Below are 19191 nucleotides of genomic sequence, written 5' to 3'. Positions count from 1 at the left end.
GCTGCCTCCCAACACTGGGGGCCTGGGTTCAATTCCCGGAGTGCATTCAGGGTGGAGTTTGCATGTTCTCCCCGTGTTCGTGTGCGTGTCCTCTGGGCTCTCCAGTTTCACACGTGCGCTTGTCTGTGTTTGTGTGACCCTGCGATGGATTGGCGTCCCATCCAGGGTGGAGCTGTTTTATATACTGCCTTAAAAGGTAGCTTCACTGGAAGAAAGAAAAGCTAGCAAGGAGCACAATTAGCACAATCAGAAACTAGGGTTTAGGATGCAGTTTACACCCCTGCTCTTAGTCAGGACCTCAGGTTAATCTCTCATCTGAAGAACGGCAGCTCCTATAGCACAGGGTTCTTGGTCACTATACTGGGGCACCAGGAGGGCATTCTGCTCCAGAGGGAACAGCGCCACCTAGAGGACTGATCGACAGCAACCTGGTGTTCCTCAGAGGTCCCCCTGCCCAGTGGTGAGCAGGCCCAGGCTTGCTGACCTCCTGAACTAGGTCAGGCTGGACAGTGGTAACGCTGCTTTAATGATTACAAATAAATAACCCTACCAGTTCGCATACCTGCATTTACTTTTACTTCTATTTAAAAAAAAAACACCTTTAGCAGCTCCAGTAAACCTGCAGGCCTTGGTGTGTGTCTCTGCTCCCACTGCCAGCACCACCCCACAGCAGACACAGGGGTGCATCCCCCTAAAATCCTTTGGGGGCAAAAATATACTCCATATGATACTCCATGTCAGGACTTGGCCACCTGTTTGCTCCAGAATTCCCCGTGTCTTATGATTTTCACACCAGCAAAGCCAAACAGATCCAGATCAGTCTCCAGCTCTATATAAACAGCAAGATTTTAAACGTGCTCTTAAAATGTATGCCACGACCAGGCATGTCCCAGACCTTTTGGGTTGGAATGGTTTCATAAAAGGCTTAACTGGTTAACTCAATTAATCTTGGAGCCAAATCCCGAAAGCACAGGGGAAGGAGCTCCACTCTGGAGCGCCCCCTTCTGTTAGATAGCTGCAAGCGCAGGAAGGCGGGGCTCTGGCCACCCACACATGGATAGCACTGAGTACCCTGCCTCATCTCCTTGCTGATTACATACATCAACTGGAAGTGAGGTCTGAGGTGTGGGGGAGCAGTATTTAGGCCCAGCTAACCTGGGAGGTGTGGGTAGGAAAACAGGAACTGGGGGTACAGGGTGTGAACCCCAGACTAAACTATTCTAGTCAAGCAAGGAAGTTGCCTGTTTAATTGGCTCTCTGCAGAGTTACCTAAGTCAGGAAGGAGAGTGTCCCTTTAGCCCTGCTGCCTTTCAAATCAACAACTGTTACGCAACAGGGGTGGAAAATGCAGTGCAGAGACAATATTACATGTTTTGAGCATGACTGGGGAAAACTTGCACATGAGTATTTATAAAAAATATAGAATTTACTCAGTTAAAGCTGATAACGTATTGTAGCTAGTCAGATCACATAGATGGCGTGATTCATAAAAACACAAAGCAACCAAACGCTTGCAAATACCCTAAGATGTTTAGAGCTATAAAAAACTTTCAGTTTCAAAACCACAGTTAACCAAAACCACTTGTTTAAACTGTTGTGTAAAGCTTTTTCTGAAGAGCTGAACTTTTTAAATGAGGTGGGCAAGTGGGCAGGGCTGTGTTCACAGACCCCATTGGCTGCTCTGTGGTTCAATCAGAGACAGCCCTTTCATCCCACAGGAGCAAATCAGAATCCATTCCCTGCCTTGTGTAATAGGGGAGCTGCCAGGGGACATGAGTGCCATAAACAGCTGGTGTCAGAGATCTCTGTGCTGCATTGTTTTTTAAGGAACGATGTTTTGATCTGGAGATACTTCTCTAGTCAACACATATAAGTGTTAAAGATTCTTTCTGAAAGTCTACTGTTCCAGGAAACAAGGGCCCCAGCATTCTTATGTAAACAATAAAAGAAAAGATCTTTGAGAAACACTGAGGAAAACCAGAGTATGCCATTTAAACTGTGCTGTTATGCAGCATTAGTGTCTGACTGGATGATGCACAGCACAACTGAGCTTGGCAACTTCATTAAAGTTGTAGCTTCCCTCCAGCTTTCAGCTAGGAGCAATGCCATTCCTGTGTATGACAAGCTCCCCACGACAGACCTACAGGACGAGCGTGCAGCATATTTGCCGCATTCTCTACCTTGCCACCAGAAGAATAATTTTAGCTTTGACACCCCTACATGATGGGAGTTTAAAACATTAACATGTTTCTGTAAGATGATATAACAGCCACCCTGTGAAAGGGGATCCCTGTCTGAAGGGTCAGCCAACACCACCATCTAGTGGACAAACAAGCTACTGCAGAAATTTCCCCAAGGTACATGTTCCCTGAACATTGTTTAGAAACTTTGTTTATAACACTGTAAATTGGGGGGTTTCCAAACCCTGGTACTGGAGAGGCTCTCCTGAATTGGGGGTCTCCTGCCCTGCCTGGGGAGCCCCAGTTCAGTTAGTCTTACAGGTCATCCTAAATCACCAGCTTAGAGATGGTAAAGACTGCAAACCCCTTGGAGGTTACTGAGTGATTAAGCACATTAGCTTAGTTAAGGCAGCCCTTGAGGAATGAAGAGTCTTCAGATTGTCTGAGATTATCACTATTTTACTTAACAAATCTTTGAAATGTGAAAAGTGATCACTGTTCGATTGCTCTTCTCTGTAGAAGTGATAATGATTGATGATTAGAGAGCCCTGTCGCAAAGGAGTCATCGTCTGCACGCTGCAGAACAACCGCGATCAGTTGGTACCCTTTGCTTATTTGTAAAGTAGCAAGATCATTTTATTTGAAAGACATAAGAAAAACAAAAAACAATCAGGCAGAAAGGAGAATATTTACAGAGTACTGAGTCCCCTGGCTGTGGCAGGTCAGAGGTCAGGACAGCAAGTGAGGAACTCCAGCCACTCAGTCAGGGAAGGCTTCTCCAGGGGAGGCTGGAGGGAAAACAAATGAACAGCACTTAACTAACCGAACTCACGGAATCCACTGTTAACTTTATGTTCCATGGTACAGATTTAAAACTGAGGGTTTGTAATCACACCTGAAAAACGTTCACTAATTGAATATAGTAAGACCCAGAATTGCCCAAAAGATGCAGTAGTTTGTTTTGTGAGACACAGTAACTACCCTTTAAGTGCAGGTTAACTGTCCTGCTACTGACAGTTTAAACTGCTGTACAGCACTATAACATATTACCCATGGAGCTAACATTCTGTAATACTGGTCAATTTTGTGCAGCTGCTTTGGCTCATCTGTATGGTATTAAACAGCAGCTCACCTGCAGTCCAGCGATGTTGAGAGACTGGGGTCCCCCCTGGACTGACACCAGCTGGACCCGCCCACTGGTGGGGTACCCCTCTTCTACAGACAGCGTGCACACGATGGAAGCCGTCTTCAGGAACACCAGCTTCCTCTCCGCAGGCCGCCAGTCGATCGCAAATCTGTGGAGACCCACAGGGCAGAGCCTGGTTCACTCTCCGAGACAGCGCCTCCTACAGGCCTGTGACTACTCGACCGAGCCTCGTTATTTTCAGAGAGAATTTGATTTGTAACCGTCCTCCCTGGGGGAAAGGCGCTGGACAAAAGCAAAGAGCTGTTGATAGAGAAAGCCAGAGCAGAAAGGCAGGAGAAACGTGCGTCGGTCTGACCTGGAGTGCAGGCGCTGTATCTCGGCCAGGAGGGAGCCCTGCTCCACGTAGAGCTGCATCACCTCCAGCAGAGCGGACCTTGCATCTTGGAGGGGACGCCGGGACGACACGTCCTCCAGCAGACTCCTGCCTGCTGAGGACAGCTGCGCACACAGAGGGAGAAGGGAGAGGAGGTCTGGAAATGCCAGGATATGAAAAGAACCCAACAATACACACCCCCACCACTCTTCCTGTACAGTACTAAACTCAAAGTAGCAGCCTTGGCACGTACACATGGACGATACCTCAGAGAAAAGACACTAGAAAAAAGGACAGCTTGGCCTCGTGCAGCATGCAGGGTCAGACGCATACGGTCAGGAATTCAAGGCTGATATTTAGACCAGGCGTGTGGAAAACTGCCTGTTCCTCCAGGTCTTCCAGGAAGGGATCATGAGAACATGCAGGACAGTCCCTGTCTGTGCACGTTGGAGACCAGACGAGCACAGAACAGCTCAGACACGAACATGCTCCTGTGCTGCCCCGTGTGATCACACGAAAAAACACCCATCATAAAGCTGTTCAGAACTGGGGGGGTGGGGGGGGTGGGACTTGGGCACCTGCAGAGTGAAGAGGTCATCGGAGGTCCAGCGCAGAGAGAGCGATAAGGGCAGCAGATCCAGGGAGGGGCAGAGCAGCCTGGGACTGAGCTCCACGTGCAGCTCCCGCTCGCGCACGGACAGCACGCGCACGCCACTCAGCCCGTCCAGTCGCTGCAACTCCAGCTGCAGCCTGGGGAGACAGGGGCGCAGTGGGGGGGGGGCAGGGCAGGGCAAAGGGAAGAGCAGGAACAAAGCAACGGGGTGAACAGGATGGTTGGGGAGAGCAAGTATAAAACTTAACCTTGCAACAGCTACAGCACGATTGCAAGTGAGCGTCTTTCTGCTACTGGGGCGGAGCAGTGGCTCTGTGGCTCAGGATCTGCGCCTGTGGCTGGAAGGTTGCCGGTTCAAATCCTGCGGCCAGCAGAGGAATCCTTCTCTCTTAGGCTCCTGAGCAAGGCCCTTAACCCCAACTGCTCCAGGGGTGCTGTACAATGGCTGACCCTGCGCTCTGACCCCAGGCTTCTCTCCCTGTCTGTGTGTCTCATGGAGAGCAAGCTGGGGAATGCGAAAAGACAATTCCTAGTGCAAGAAATTGTATAGGGTTAATAAAGTGGTGATGATGTTATGTACTGTAAGCTGTCCCGACGTCAGTCACCACGTTAAGAACACAGCAGATGAAGGGGAAACCTCTGAGAGCTCGGGGACCGGCAGAGCGGCTCTGACCTGCTGTGCGTGCAGCTCCAGGCGTCCAGACTCTGCTGGGCGCCGCTCAGCTGGGCCTGCAGCTCGGACACGCGCTGCTCGCTGAGCCGCAGGCCGTGCCGCCCGCGCTCCAGGGCCGCCTCCAGCTCCTGCACCCGGGCGCAGACCCGCTCGGCCCGCTCCTGGCACGGCACAGGGGGAGAGGGGTCAGAACCGAGCCCGAGAACCGGCTGCAGCAGAAAACAGGGCGACGCGGAGAAGGGACCCTACCTACCCTGGCCTTCTGCTGTTTTCCTGCTTTGATTCGCTGTTTTTCTTTGCATTCCTCCTTCTGCGGGAAAAAAATAAAATAATTCCGCACAAATTCAAAGACCTGTGTGCTCAGATAAAACCGGGGCTGGTGAGGTTGCTGGCGAAGGAGCTGCTGCTCCATAAGAATGCATTTTTTGTGCAAGGGGCTGAATCAGAGCTTGGAATCAGATGCTGTTCTGGAAAGCACCTCCTGAGCCACACTGGGGTGGTACAGGAGGTACTCTCGAGAAGGAAATGAGATCGCCACCTGCTGCTCCAGCAGCGGCAATGCACTTCAGGGCCTGTTCCAGTTCCTCCTCAGCCGAGGAAGGGTGGGGCCGGACAGGGGTGGTTAATACAAGTCACGGGAAAGCTTGAGGACTCATGGTTATTGGATCAATAATCACTCCCAAGTCATACGCAGCATGAACCACAACACTGGTCAAATATTTTGATTTTCGGTTCTATTTGCGTGATTTTCTACTAAGAACATGACTACTACTCGCAGGGTGAAATTCAGATGGAGAGGTTCATCCCCGTTTGCCAGTCAGGAGGCAGTAAAGACACCCTGGCGGAGGGTGTGGCGCCCCACCTTCTGCTCCAGTGTGTGCAGCAGCTGGCACAGCGCCTCCTTCCTGGACAGAACCTCGTCTACCTTCTCCTTGAAGACAGTGATCAAGGACTCCACCTCCTGGGTCTCGTCCTTGTACTGAGATTTAAGGGCCTTCCATTGGTCCCGATCCTCTGTTCCTACAGACACAGGCGGGGACACAGTCAGAGACAAGGACAGACAGACACAGAGAGACACACAATCACAGACACAGAGACACAGACACACAGAGAGACACAGAGACACAGTCAATCGCTGACACACACAGACAGACACACAATCACAGACAGAGAGACACACAATCACAGACACAGAGAGACACACAATCACAGACACAGACACACAGACAGACAATCGCAGACACACACAGACAGACACGGAGAGACACACAATCACAGACACAAAGACACAGACAATCGCAGTCAGACACAGAGACACACACAGACAGAGACACAGAGACGCACTGACAATCACAGACATAGAGACACACAGACTCTATCAGACTCTAACACACATCGCTGAAAGAAACAGAGACAGACCACCACAGACAGACACACACAGAAGGTTCATGGCAACACAACTCTTAGGGATCACAGCTGCCCAGTTTACCTCAAAACAGTAAACACACAGTCACAGCCCTAGAGTACGGTGAGCAAGTGAAGAGTGTCTGAGTGGGACAGAGAGTGAGAGGGGGGTGCCTCTGCCGGAATGTGTGAGATACAGGGTCCTACATTGCCGGCGAGGTCAGTGCATCTTGCCTGTGTCCACGCTGCTGCTGCGGCCTTCTGACAGGGTGGACGTGTCCAGCGTCTCCAGCAGAGAGAGCAAGGAGTCGAGCACCCAGAGCTGGCGGACCAGCACCTTGTGTTTCTCCCGGCTGTCCTGCAGACTCGCGGAGAGGGAACAACACCAACGGGACACGGGAACACCGAGGGGGAGAAACAGGACGGAATAAAGAAGGAGAGAGAAGAGAGGAGAGAGGAAAAAAAGGATTGGATCACAGTATAAATATCTATGACAATATATGAGTATTCTGGAGTTATTGTATAAATGTAAACTCCAGAAAACTCATATACTATAAACTCCAGAAAGTCATCTTAAAAATACACAATCCCAGAAAGATGAGCTTCATAAAAATAAACCTTGAATCTCAGCCTCATGACAGATGTGTCCTTTTTGTAATGTTAAGGAACTGTTTTCTCCAGATCAGAAAGACTAATGAACAAACGTGCTTGTTTGCAAAGGTGTCACACTGACTCCAACAGCTGTCTCCAGATTGAAGAGACAGAACTGACAGACAGGAAAAACCAAGTTAGTAAATACGCTTGCTAGTTAAACAATCCACACCAACACAACAGCACACCTTTGTGCAATATATGCCAGGGACCTGTGCAACACATTTTTATTTATATTTATATTGTGCAATACAACTTTTTGTGTACTGTTCTGTTCTGGTTTGTTCTTTGTGTGTTCTGGACTGTGAGTAACTCTTCTTAGTGCACTTCTCACTGTACTGATTGTATTGTACGTATTGTATTATTATTATTATTGTATCATTCGTTACACTGTTGCTGTGTTGACTGTGTTAAGCTGCTGTTGCACTGGATCAATAAAGTATCTATCTTTCTCCTCTAACAACTGAGAGCGAAAAGGATCGAGAGGGACAGGGATTCTCCAGGAACAGGGGCTGAACGCAGGGGTCAGGGGGAGGTCAGACAGGCTCCACTCACCATCAGGAAGGGCACCTTCACGGACGCGGGCAGCTCCAGCTCGTCCTGCCTGAGCAGCTCGGGGAGCGCGTCGCCAAGAGCCGCCGCGCATCGCTGCAGCACCCTGGGGAGCAGAGGCAAGCGCCCCGACTTCACTGCTTACTCCAGCACACATCTCAGGGGCTTTCAGGGGAGCCCCGAAGTCGGCCGGCATCCATGTCCCCTGAGCCCATAATCACCACTGATATCTGGTGCCTGGATCTGCCTGCTCCATCAGACTTTATTTTTGGACATTTCCAACAATTGGTCACATTTCAGCTGACACACATGTGAATGAGGGCAGCTCAGGCCCTAAGTAACTAGTGAAGGGTTGACATCAGGTACAAAACCCATTCAGCTTTTTAACAGCTGTAAGCAAATTTAACGAAGGCCTCAAACCGAAATTAAAACCAGAGGACGCAGGGGTCTCCCAGGGCCAGGACTGAAAACCCCAAGGATGTGACAGAAGGATCTAGCCATATCACATTGTATGTGGACCCAGGGGAGTCCCCATTACCTGTACAGCGCTTTGAGTGGAGTGTCCAGAAAAGTGCTACATAAGTGTAAGCAATAATAATAATAATAATAATAATAATTGCTCACACTTATATAGCGCTTTTCTGGACACACCACTCAAAGCTCTTTACAGGTAATGGGGATCCCCTCCACCACCACCAGTGTGCATTCGATCACGGTCCCTCTGGGACTCAGAGTGGACACAGCGCCCCCCCCAGACAGTGGCACAGTTCTGGAATGGGCCAGGGGCTGGCGACCTGCTCAGACACCGCTGTGATATACTGTGATGAGCGCTGGTGTTTTTTAGTGCCAGCAGTGTGAAAAGACAGGCTGGAGAAGGTGCTTACACTGTTTTGCCCTCGTTATTGCCCTATTATTTACACAGTCCACCATGCCTACCACAACAATAAGTGTAAATACGTATTGTTGTGTCAGATTGTCTTCCGACCTGTATTTTACAGAAGAGGCGACTGGTGTGAGACTTGCGGACGCTTGACGTGCAGTAAGGAGTCTCATTACTGCTCAGCGACGCTCACTAAGACGAGATTCAATTCAAAATACTTTATCTATCCCTAAGGAAGGCAATTTAAGGATGCGTGGACAGATAATGGCCGACAGTCGTCGTGTCTGTGCACTCCGCCGTGTGTGTTTTGCAGTGTGTTTAGGTTATGCAGTGCAGTAGGGGTTGGAATCTCTGGCACCTCACGATTCGATTGCGATTCAGGGTGCCACGAGGCGATTATAAATCGATTCCCGATGCTTCTCGATTTTTTTTTTAAATACATCATGATTTGGGGGGGGAGCGCTCGCTGAGAGGCCAAATTGAGTCCGTGAGCATAACATCTCACGTGTAGGAATTTAGCCGGCTGTGCAGCAACAGCCAAGTTAGAGGCGCTGTCAGTCGCCACAACGAAATCTTTCGTCATGAGCGGCCATTCCTCTGCAACATTTCAGCCACGTTCGCACCCGTAGGGCTCCCATACATTGCTGTAGTCTGGAGTACCCGGGACACAAGCTGCCATCCATCGGTGACATATTGCGCGCTAATAGTGATGTAGGATTCCGTTGCAAAGGACGTCAGCGCATCACAGGTTACTGACACCCTATTTGCTTTCTTCAATGATTCTAAACTTGAGGTTTGGTGTCATTGCACAGCGTTGGTAGTGCTGTTTAACTAAAGTGACTCCGAGTCGGTATGTTGTACCTCGGCTCCAGTGTTTGCGACATTAAGCGAAAGCCCGGGTTTTCAAGAACGGCGTAGGGGCGTACCTAAGCGCGTTCAGAGGCTTCAAATAAAATGATGCTTCTTGTCATCGTAGCTTGGTCTAAAACCTCTATTTTTACGCCATTACACTTAGGTGAACGAAACCGTTCACGACATCCTAATCAGACTCGTATTATAATCCTCCATATTTCTTGCAACATTTTTAATAATTATTAGAAATGACAAACTTACTGTCTCGCCTGCTCCGCCGCCATTTTGCCTTTTCAAAAACCGCCGGGCTGGTGGCGTCAGGGCGAGCTCGCCCCGGGATTGGATACATTTCAGCCAATCAGCGTTGTCAAACCGAGCTGGCGATGACGTCAGAAACCTGCTTGGAGCGCTCGGTGCGCCATTTTGAGTGTACAGGCACATCTTTATAAGCAGATACCGACATTGGGTGCAGCCTTACTTTCTGTTTGAAAGAGAGGGCATGAGGGAGTTTAGGTGTGGGTACAGAACTCATGTTCCAATTATGTTTGATTTCTTATCTGTTTGATTGGAAATTTATTTTCCTTGAAGCACTCACAAAGTTAAAAACAATTTAAAAAGGTGTGAAACCAGCTGGAAAACGTCCTGAAAAGTCTAGGAAACATTGGTAAAACATTAAACCACCAGCAGCCATGTCACCCTGCAACTATCAGCTGGCAGCCCACTGGAGCTCAGCATGTGTGAGACTGGCCAGTAGATGGATGGGAGAGGTGTTAGTGGGGCCAGCAGGGGGCGCTCACCCTGCAGTATGTGTGGGTCCTAATGCCCCAGTATAGCAACGGGGTCACTATTCTATAAAAAGGCACCGTCCTTCGGATGAGACAGAAAAACTGAGGTCCTGACTCTCTGCGGTCATTAAAAATTCCAGGGTGTTTCTCGAAAAGAGTAGGGTTGTAACCCCGGCATCCTGGCCAAATTTCACATTAGCCCTTACCAATCATGGCCTCCTAACAATCCCCATGTATGAACTGGCTTCATCACTCTGCTCTCCTCCCCCCTGAGAGGCGGTTGTGTGGGGAGTGTACTGGCACATCATCCAGGTGGGGCTGCACACTGGTGGTGGTGGAGGGGATCCCCATGACCTGTAAAGCGCTTTGAGTGGAGTGTCCAGAAAAGTGCTGTATAAGTATAAGGAATTCGTAGTAAACACTGTGGCAGACTACACTATGCGTTACCCAAACGCAAAAACACACAACCCACTTTCACCCCTGTCCCATGTTCCCCTTTTGAAAGTGACTGAGAAGAAATGACTTCATTTTACTCAAGAAGATTGTTTGTAAGGAGCTGGGAATCAAAGAACGGTGTTCAGTGGGAGAGTGCAATGTGTTCCACATGTGGGGAAGTGTCTTGAGTGTCTGATAGAATACCAGCCTCTGGCCCAGCATGTCTCTGTCAGAGAAGATGATGGGGGGGCATTAGGGGTGATGTCATTCCCCTGAGATTCTGCAGTGTGAGTCTGGTTTTTGCTTTTCACCTTGCAAAGTACATTAACTATAAACAGAGAGTACCTCCACTATATACAGATAATCTGTACCGCAGTTACATTTTGAGGTTTTTAACATTTGTGTGCTGTTTATTCCAAATACAGTACAGAGACCTTTATCTTAAAGTAGCACTTAAAATGGAGTCCGTTTTCCTCTTTCCTTAAGGACAGTTACACAACCACAGTGTAGCAAACTAGGTCCATATTATGATGTTCAAGCCTTGTTAAGATTCCAAGATCTATACTATAAGATGCCACCCACTTACAATTGAATACAGAAACTGAGCCAGGCCTACTGACTCATCTAGGATCCAGTAACATTCCATAGGCGCACACAGGGCCAGTTTTCCCAGAAGCCAACTAACCTACCAGCGTACCTTTGGACTGCGGGCAGAAAGCAGAAGATCCAGGGGAAACCCGTTACCCATACAAACTCCAAGCAGACAGCAGGCAAAGTCCAGAATTGAACCCGGGGACCCAGAGCGCTGTGCCACCCCTCCCATTACCATATCAGCCTAATGAACCCAGTGCTTCCATGTTGCTCAGGGGCCTGTTTTGGGCCAGAATGAGCAAGACAGCAATGTGTTCTGGACCTGCAGTGGCCCAGCCTTGGCCTGCTGTCAAGGACGGACGGTCAGCCAGCCTGCAGGCCGCAGGGATCAGGTGTGTCGTGTTGCATTGCGGTGTTGTGTTACCGCCGCGCAGCCGGTGCGCGCCTGTGTGCGTTTCATCAGCAGATGTCAAGGAAAACACACCTGGACGCAGACTTCCGTTTTCTCTTCTTTTAATAACACATTCATTTCTATGCTGTTTGTTTACAAGGAGTTAAAAAGTGTTGATAAACTAAAACAAAGGGGTATAAGTCCAGAGATGGCATGAGAGGAGGGAGGAAACACACCACTGTGTTCTCACCTCCTCACTATCAATCTTTCAGTGGATCTTTTTAAATTAAATTTTCAGGTAAGAACATCATGCTGCTTTGAAAACAATCTGCAGAATATTAGTCTCGCAGTTCACAGAGAAAGAATCAAATGCATCCAAACACAAGAATTACAATCTCATGTCACAATGTTAAAAGCAATTCGAAAACCATCAAAACAAGGATCTGAGGTTAAACTTAAAAAGAGTCTAATGAGGAACTGAGTAATTAAAAAAAAAGTAAATGAAACAGTTCTCTTTAAAAAGGTTTTCTAATTTTATTCTCTTTTTAAAAATCTTTGAAAACAATTACTATCAATGAAGAAAAAATCATCTTTGGAAGAAGTATTTTTTAGACTATAAACTACAGTATATGGAAATACCACTACCCAGTTTTTATTAGTTGTTTTTGTAAATTTTATTTTTTTTTATTTTTCGTTTTTGTGGTTTTTTTTGCTATTTATCCTAAGAGGTAGATCAACAACAACAACAAAAAAAAAATCCCATGGTTACGGATATCATGCCCCTTGATTTGAGGAGCAGGGACAGGGCAAGCAGGCAGGGGGGGTGGGGGGGTGGGGCAGGATTTAGGAGGCAGGGATGCTGAAAACGCCAGCGAGTCGCTGTGGGGCAAGAGACTACTGCTGCCTGTCTTTCACACGCGATCCTGTATTCCAAAACCAAATATGACTCTGCATGGGAGGGATGCAGAAATCTGACTTCCAGAGCCCCTTACTTTGTGGGTTTATACTGTGACAGATATATCATATGTATTTTTGGACGTGTTCTAAAACATGCAGTTTGCACATCAGCAATTCAGCGGTTTTTCTTTACTGCAGTTTTACTGTCTCTATGAACGACACATTACTAATGTATTGTAGGTGAACACGATGTTGAGGCATCAAACTACTGTTCAGTTTCGAATAGCCAGAGCTCTGCCTCAACCCATTTGATCTGCTCAACACAGGAGGACTATGAACTGTAAGATGCGAATTCTATTCAAAAGCCCAACAACAGTTTTTGCAAGTCCATGTTGCAGTTCATTTCGTTAGATCGACTTGCCTGTCCCGTGTTCCCTCCTCAGCTTCGCCCCTCCCCCACAGCGCCTCCTACAGGGCCGACTCCTCCCCAGGACACCAAGATCCCTGCCCCCCCCACACCGCCTCCATTTCACACCCATCAGTCCTTACAGCCCCCCGCCCACCTCCCCCTGCTTCTTACAGTCCCCGCTCCTGAGCCGGAGAGGTAACAACTTAAAAATTAAAAAAAATAAATTAAAAAGGATGTACTGTAACACGTAACAGCAAGGAAGTTCCTGCTCCGTGTTCTGCCCTGCTGGAAAGAATCTTATGGCTAAGAGATGAGGTAGCGTTCCTAGTTATGTGTTCTGTAGCACCTATCCAATGTCAGTCGTCTGAAGAGGGTGAAATGCTGTGCCCAGCTTATATTCTGCGTTTGTGTAACTCTGTGTTCTTCACTAGTGTCTTCACCCAGCAGTGAGAACGTTGCCAACACTGCCGAGAGCCACTGTTGTTCTGTCAAAACCTCCCCAAGTTCTCTCCGGGACCAAACTCACCCGGAGTCCCACAGTTCCCACCCCCGCCCACCCCCCAGAGAGGCACCCCACCAGGAGCCAGGCTTCAACAAGACACTCGACCGCTGGCCTGCATCCTTCTTAAAGGAGCAACTTCCGCCCCAGCAAAACCTCTGTACCCTCCTTCTTGAGAGCACGGGGTTGCCGGTTCGAATCCCCGTTTGGGGGGGGGAGTGGGGCTGCTGTCGCCACGAGCAGTGGAGTGACTGGTTCACAGCCCGCATGCCTGCCGCCTCACTTCCTGTGGCAGTTTTTAATCGAGCGGTGGCTGTTCGTTCGAACCCTAAGCGGAGTTCGCCCCCCTCCCACCACTGCGACACGAAGATTAGAAAGCAGGGAGCAAGCGCTCCCAACCCCGACCACTCCCGATTTCTGCAGTCCGCGCCGCCTCGCCCTTGTGGAAACAAACAAATGTAGCTAACACGTGGAAAACCCCTCTTTTCCCCAAAACCTCACGAAAAGCAAAGAGGGAACTTTTCCTCTCGGTGGTCGGTGGAGCTGCGAAGTTAGTCAGAGCCGAGGAAACGGCAGGTCGATCGCAGAGAACTGTACCACCTGCTGCAGTACCAGTTCCAGATCACACTGCTCTGAAATAATAATCGCCAACAACGCAATGAAAGAAAAGGCCCATGACCATTTGTACTGGATCTGGAAACCTCTACAGCCAGGGGCTTTTCAGTTGGCTGATGGTTCATTTTTGTTAGCTTTCACTATGTCCTGTACGTAACTTTTTTAAAACCATCTTAACATCCCTTCAAAGTGAATTCTATAAAAAGGTATGCGAATGTACGCGACTCCTTAAGTAAACCAGAGGATTGAATATTCTCTATTCGTCTAGTAAAGGTAATCTTTCATCTTTTACTGCACATTGTTTGGCACTTTTAAACAATTATGGATTGTTAGTAAGTCATTTGTTAAGCAGTTACGGAGATCTGTGCATCTTAAAATATCCAACCTGTCCAAACAAAAGTCATTTAAAATAATAATAATGATGATAATAATAGAAGCGATCAGAGAGAGACCAGAGATGGGATTATTAATAGACCCCAGCTGGTGTTCCAACTCCTGAAATAACTGACCCAGAACGAAACCAAAAAAAAACAAAACTGTGTATATATACAAAACTCCTCTATCTTGCCCACTGTGTTCCAGAAAGAAGGTTTTAGAAATCCAGAAGTCGGGCAGTAAACGCTCCTTGTGTGACTAAAGAGGGTGTACTCGTGCATCAGTCTGTCTATTTTCCCTGCGAGAAGCTCTCCCTGCTGGGAAAATCCGACCCAAAGCAAGGTTTTCCAGGACAATCCGCCACTCTCCTGAAGCTCTCGGGGATGAAGCGAATGGACTATTTTATACTGAGGTTTCTTTTGCAGCACATCTCTGTGCGACTAACAGACCGGCAGTACAGACAAAACCACAGAGAAATAAGGGAACTCCCCCACCAGCTACAGATCAGTCCGAAGTCGCCAGCAGTGTAAGCTCTCTTGCTGTCCTGTTGTTCCTGGGACACACAAGGGACGCCCCCAGCACCCCCCCCCCCCCCCCTTCAGAACCCACGTCTGGGTCATCTATTCGAGTTCTAGAACCCTGTTTTTCAAGTCCTTTTTCTCCCCCCCCCCCCAAATTTTGGTTCATGAAACAGTAAGTAACCAGATGTCATGTCCAAAAAAAAAAATACATGCTTGCTGTTAAACAAAGGTAGCAACGAAAACAAAATTAAAAAATAAAATTAAAACAAAAAAGAAAGGCCGCAGTCTGAATAAATGAGTTTGCCTTGGAGTCTGTGAACAGAGCCCTATGGATTTCAAGGGACAGAAACTCTTTTAAAACATATTGTTCTGTTCTACACACAGATTATAAAGTTTACATCATACAGGTTGCCTGCAGGGAAAAGGCAGTGCTCATACAGGCAGGTTCTGGAGAACTTTGCTGATTTTAAGAGATATGAGACTAACAAGCACCATTTCTGCAGAATACAAATTGCACAACTTCTGACAGCAGTTTCACGTCATCAAAACAGGCACCAGAGCACCTCAGCATAAGCTTTCACTACAGAAATGTTCTTAAACATGTAATAACAGTAAGACTGGCCAAAAAAGCATGTACAATTAGTGTTGTTTTCAATTGGTCTGGTTTAGAAAAAACCTTTTTTTTTAGAAAAACTTACAGACCATGAATCCAGCCCAGCTCCATTTTGGGTTAGACGAGGGTCTGTGCAGTACCTTCAGAGGTGAGCTAACCATTAACCATAATTAGATGGTTAACTGGTTAACCAGTCCGAAGGTGTCCAGGCTGACTGCAATGCCTGTTTTTATCTCAGCCAGTGCCCTGCTGTAACTGGGAACTTGTTTTTGACCCAAACCTGCCTGTACAAAGTCCTGCCTGAACTGAAATTCATGGACAGGGGGAGGCGGCAGTATTTTTGCAAAAGGTTGTAGCCCCTTGTCTGTCCGGTGCCCCTGTACCACAGTTTGGTGGTGCAAGATGGCATTCTCAAACATCGACAACAGGCTGCTTGCTTTTAAGAATTTCATGGTCTGTTTTAATAATAATAATAATTGCTTACACTTATATAGTGCTTTTCTGGACGCTCCACTCAAAGCGCTTTACAAGTAATGGGGATCCCCTCCACCACCACCAGTGTGCAGCCCCACCTGGATGATGCGACGGCAGTCATAGTGCGCCAGTCTGCTCCCCACACACCAGCTCTCAGTGGGGAGGAGAGCAGAGTAATGTAGCCAATTCATAGAGGGGGATTATTAGGAGGGCATGACCTTACTGGCGCCGACACAAGCGGGTCGTGCCTGTTGCCTGGCCTGTGTGTGACACACACTCAGACAGGGCTGTCTTTCTGCCCGACAGCTGGATACAGGGCCGTACAGAGAAAGCAGGGCACCATCGCCCTTCACGCAGACAAGGGGCAACAACGTTTTGCCCACATACAGACGCCTGGGCTGTAACACCCAGCACAAAGGAAAAGGAGAAACTGTCCCTCTGGGAAAAATGTGGAGACGCAAACCGGGATAGATCAGCTGTGGATCACGGGGGCAGCAGCTGTCGGAGCCATGAAGCAGCGGATGGACTCCGAGACCAGTCAGTCTTTGTATCTTTCCTTTTTTTCCATTTTTTATCCATTTTTTTAATTTAAAAAATACAAAACTTTTTTTCTTCTCTTCTTCTTTCAGCTGCTCCATTACATTTTATATACAGGTTTGATCTATTTAATTTCTTTTTCTTTAAATTTCTGTAGTTTGCTCCCATTTTGACCCCCCTCCCTCCTCCCTCCCACTCTCCCGGCTCAATTTCATTTACATAAAAAACTAGCACTAAACCGGGACCAGAGTTTCTCTTTCTACTTTTTTTTTCTCCTACCCTTGTTGTCTTTTTTCCAAAGATTTATTCATTACAGAAAAAAAAAGAACAAAAACAAAAGATCGTCAGGAGGGGAGAACAGATGAAGGGATCTGGCAGCCGGCACCTACGCTAAAAATATTTCTTTACACTTTGACCTGTAAGGGTCACCCTAGCCTTCAGGTGACTTGATCTCAGTGCAGACATGGAAACTCTCACTGAGGCAGGAGAGATGGACAGTACTGTGGCCCAATGGAGAGATGGACAGTACTGTGGCCCAATTTAGAGGTGGACAGTTCTGTGTCCCAATTTAGAGGTGGACAGTTTTGTGGCCTAATGGAGAGATGGACAGTACTGTGGCCCAATTTAGAGGTGGACAGTTCTGTGTCCCAATTTAGAGATGGACAGTTTTGTGGCCTAATGGAGAGATGGACAGTACTGTGGCCCAATTTAGAGGTGGACAGTTCTGTGGCCCAATGGTGAGATGGACAGTACTGTGGCCCAATTTAGAGGTGGCCCAATTTAGAGGTGGACAGTTTTGTGGCCTAATGGAGAGATGGATAGTACTGTGGCCCAATTTAAAGGTGGCCAGTACCGTGGCCCAATGGAGAGACAGACAGCATTGTGGCCCAAGTGAGAGATGGCCAGTACTGTGGCCCAAGGGAGGATTGGACAGTATTGCAGTCCAATGGAGAGGTGGACAGTACTATGAGCCAAGGTGACCCAAGACGGACAGAACAGCGGCCCACCAAGTCCCCTTATCTCCTGGAATGGATCAGCCCCCTTAGGTCCTTAGCCACAAGCTGTTTCTCTTCTCTATTCACAGTGCTGAGGCTGTCAAGCACCTGAACACAGCTGCAGCATCTGAAGAGCAGGAGAGCTGGAGTGACGACACCACCGTCATCACAGCAGGTGCTGTTTCTATTAGGCACAGTCCAAACTGTCTGGTCGTGACGTTTCTCTTAATCCAACTTATCTGGCAAATATCTGCGAGTTACGCCCGTCTTACACGTTCTCCTGTTCGCCGAAATTCATGAAGTGCCTCTGTAGAAGGCATTCATTAAATGGTTAATTGACTCAGTGTTAATTAACTCCGAAAAGACAGCAGCTCTTTCATCCGTTTTCCCCGCTGACAAAGACATTGATTTTAAAAATCAAATCAAACACATCAGAAGAAGCCAGAGGAAACTACAAATCTTACAGCAAGCCCTCAAATATCCGTGTATTATTTTCAGTCAGTAAACCATGCCGAACGATATTCGTTGAACTGAAATCGTTAACATTAGCGCCCGGTTTCGTACCAGTCCGGACCGATTTTCCTTTCTGCTCCACTGGCTTATTCTGATGAACTTGTACACACAAACAAAAACAAAGCAACAATGACAACACCTCCCCCCCCCCCAAAAAAAAAAACAAAAAATACTTCTTTTTCTTAAAAAAATAAAATATTCAAGACTATCAGCTTTATATAAAACACCAGCAAGCAAAAAAAAAAAAGTCAGAAACGAACACTGAGGTAACGACACCCTGAGGTATAGGATTGTTCAGTCTCGTTGTCGCAACGTTCCTGCTTGCCTCTCGGGGGCGCTGTCGGGCAGGAGCGTGCGAGGCAGCGCGGCCGGGGGGCAGAGCCGGCGGCATTCACATCCCCTCAGCTTCACAGGAAATCCAAGGCCAGCCACCCACCCAGAGCCGGACCGCGCGGCGGTGCCTTCCTGGAGCCAGCAGGGCTACAGTGTGGCGTCCAGGTGTGGTCATATGACAGGCAAGCACTCGGCAGCTCTGGAATCGCCACAGCTGGCCAAACTGCACAGAGGAGACTACCGAGGGCCTCCATCTGAAGAAGGCAGAGGTGGAAGTGCGTTTAAGGCTGAGAGCTGGAGGCACTACTTTACACAAAGGAGTGTGGGAACGTGGAACAAACTGCCACACCATTGAAGCCGATACCCAGGCTTCCTTCAGCGAACAACGGGATCCGTTGTTCCCCATTATCAATCAGCTGCTAAAGACCAGGCAGGATTAATGGGATGGGTGGCCTGCTCACGTTTTTAACCCCAAACGAAGCAAAAGGACCGCAGGACCTAATTCCCAAATTATTCAGGGTCCCAGCCTCCTGATCTCTTCATCTAACCAGAATGAAGAGAACGTGGTGGCCTGCTCACGTTTTTAACCCCAAACAAAGCAAAAGGACCGCAGGACCTAATGCCCAAATTACTCAGGGTCCCAGCCTCCTGATCTCTTCATCTAACCAGAAACTCAGAGGCGTTAGCCTGCACTGTGGGGAATATTCTCCTTTGACCTCCATTATGGACTTGCTCTTGCCTTCTGGTAATTCACTGGACGCCTCGGAGACAGGAAGACAGACAGATCACCCTGCACACCCCTTCTCGATTTCTGCGTTAGAGGCAGGCAGCAACAGCCCCTTGCTGCCCATCAGGACAGCCGGATTATGGCGGGGCCAGCTGG

At 48.2% G+C, this 19191-nt stretch overlaps 1 protein-coding gene across 1 annotated transcript; it reads right to left on the bottom strand.

Annotated features, from left to right (window-relative positions):
- Positions 1-2871: 2871 nt before the first annotated feature.
- LOC148814826 (outer kinetochore KNL1 complex subunit ZWINT) lies at positions 2872-9614 on the bottom strand. The gene is made up of 10 exons (XM_088906516.1): positions 9587-9614; positions 7597-7699; positions 6625-6748; positions 5849-6006; positions 5240-5296; positions 4987-5147; positions 4279-4450; positions 3683-3825; positions 3313-3475; positions 2872-2968 (listed from the first exon to the last, which is right to left on the bottom strand). The coding sequence occupies exons 1-10, from the start codon at positions 9607-9609 to the stop codon at positions 2903-2905; spliced, it is 1170 nt and encodes a 389-aa protein (XP_088762642.1). The 5' UTR covers positions 9610-9614; the 3' UTR covers positions 2872-2902.
- Positions 9615-19191: the final 9577 nt, after the last annotated feature.

Source organism: Atractosteus spatula, chromosome 26, assembly GCF_055471065.1.
Source record: "Atractosteus spatula isolate fAtrSpa1 chromosome 26, fAtrSpa1.hap1, whole genome shotgun sequence".
NCBI classification, from domain to species: domain Eukaryota; kingdom Metazoa; phylum Chordata; class Actinopteri; order Semionotiformes; family Lepisosteidae; genus Atractosteus; species Atractosteus spatula.
This window is presented reverse-complemented; position numbering and strand designations above follow the sequence as displayed.

Excerpts from the sequence above, each read along its gene's own strand:
- LOC148814826 (XM_088906516.1), bottom strand. The coding sequence starts at position 9,609 with ATGGCGGCGGAGCAGGCGAGACA. Across the intron at positions 7,700-9,586 it reads GCGGCGGAGCAGGCGAGACA|GGTGCTGCAGCGATGCGCGG; the intron begins GTAAGTTTGTCA and ends TCTGCTCCCCAG. Across the intron at positions 5,148-5,239 it reads GAAAACAGCAGAAGGCCAGG|GAGCGGGCCGAGCGGGTCTG; the intron begins GTAGGTAGGGTC and ends GTGCCGTGCCAG.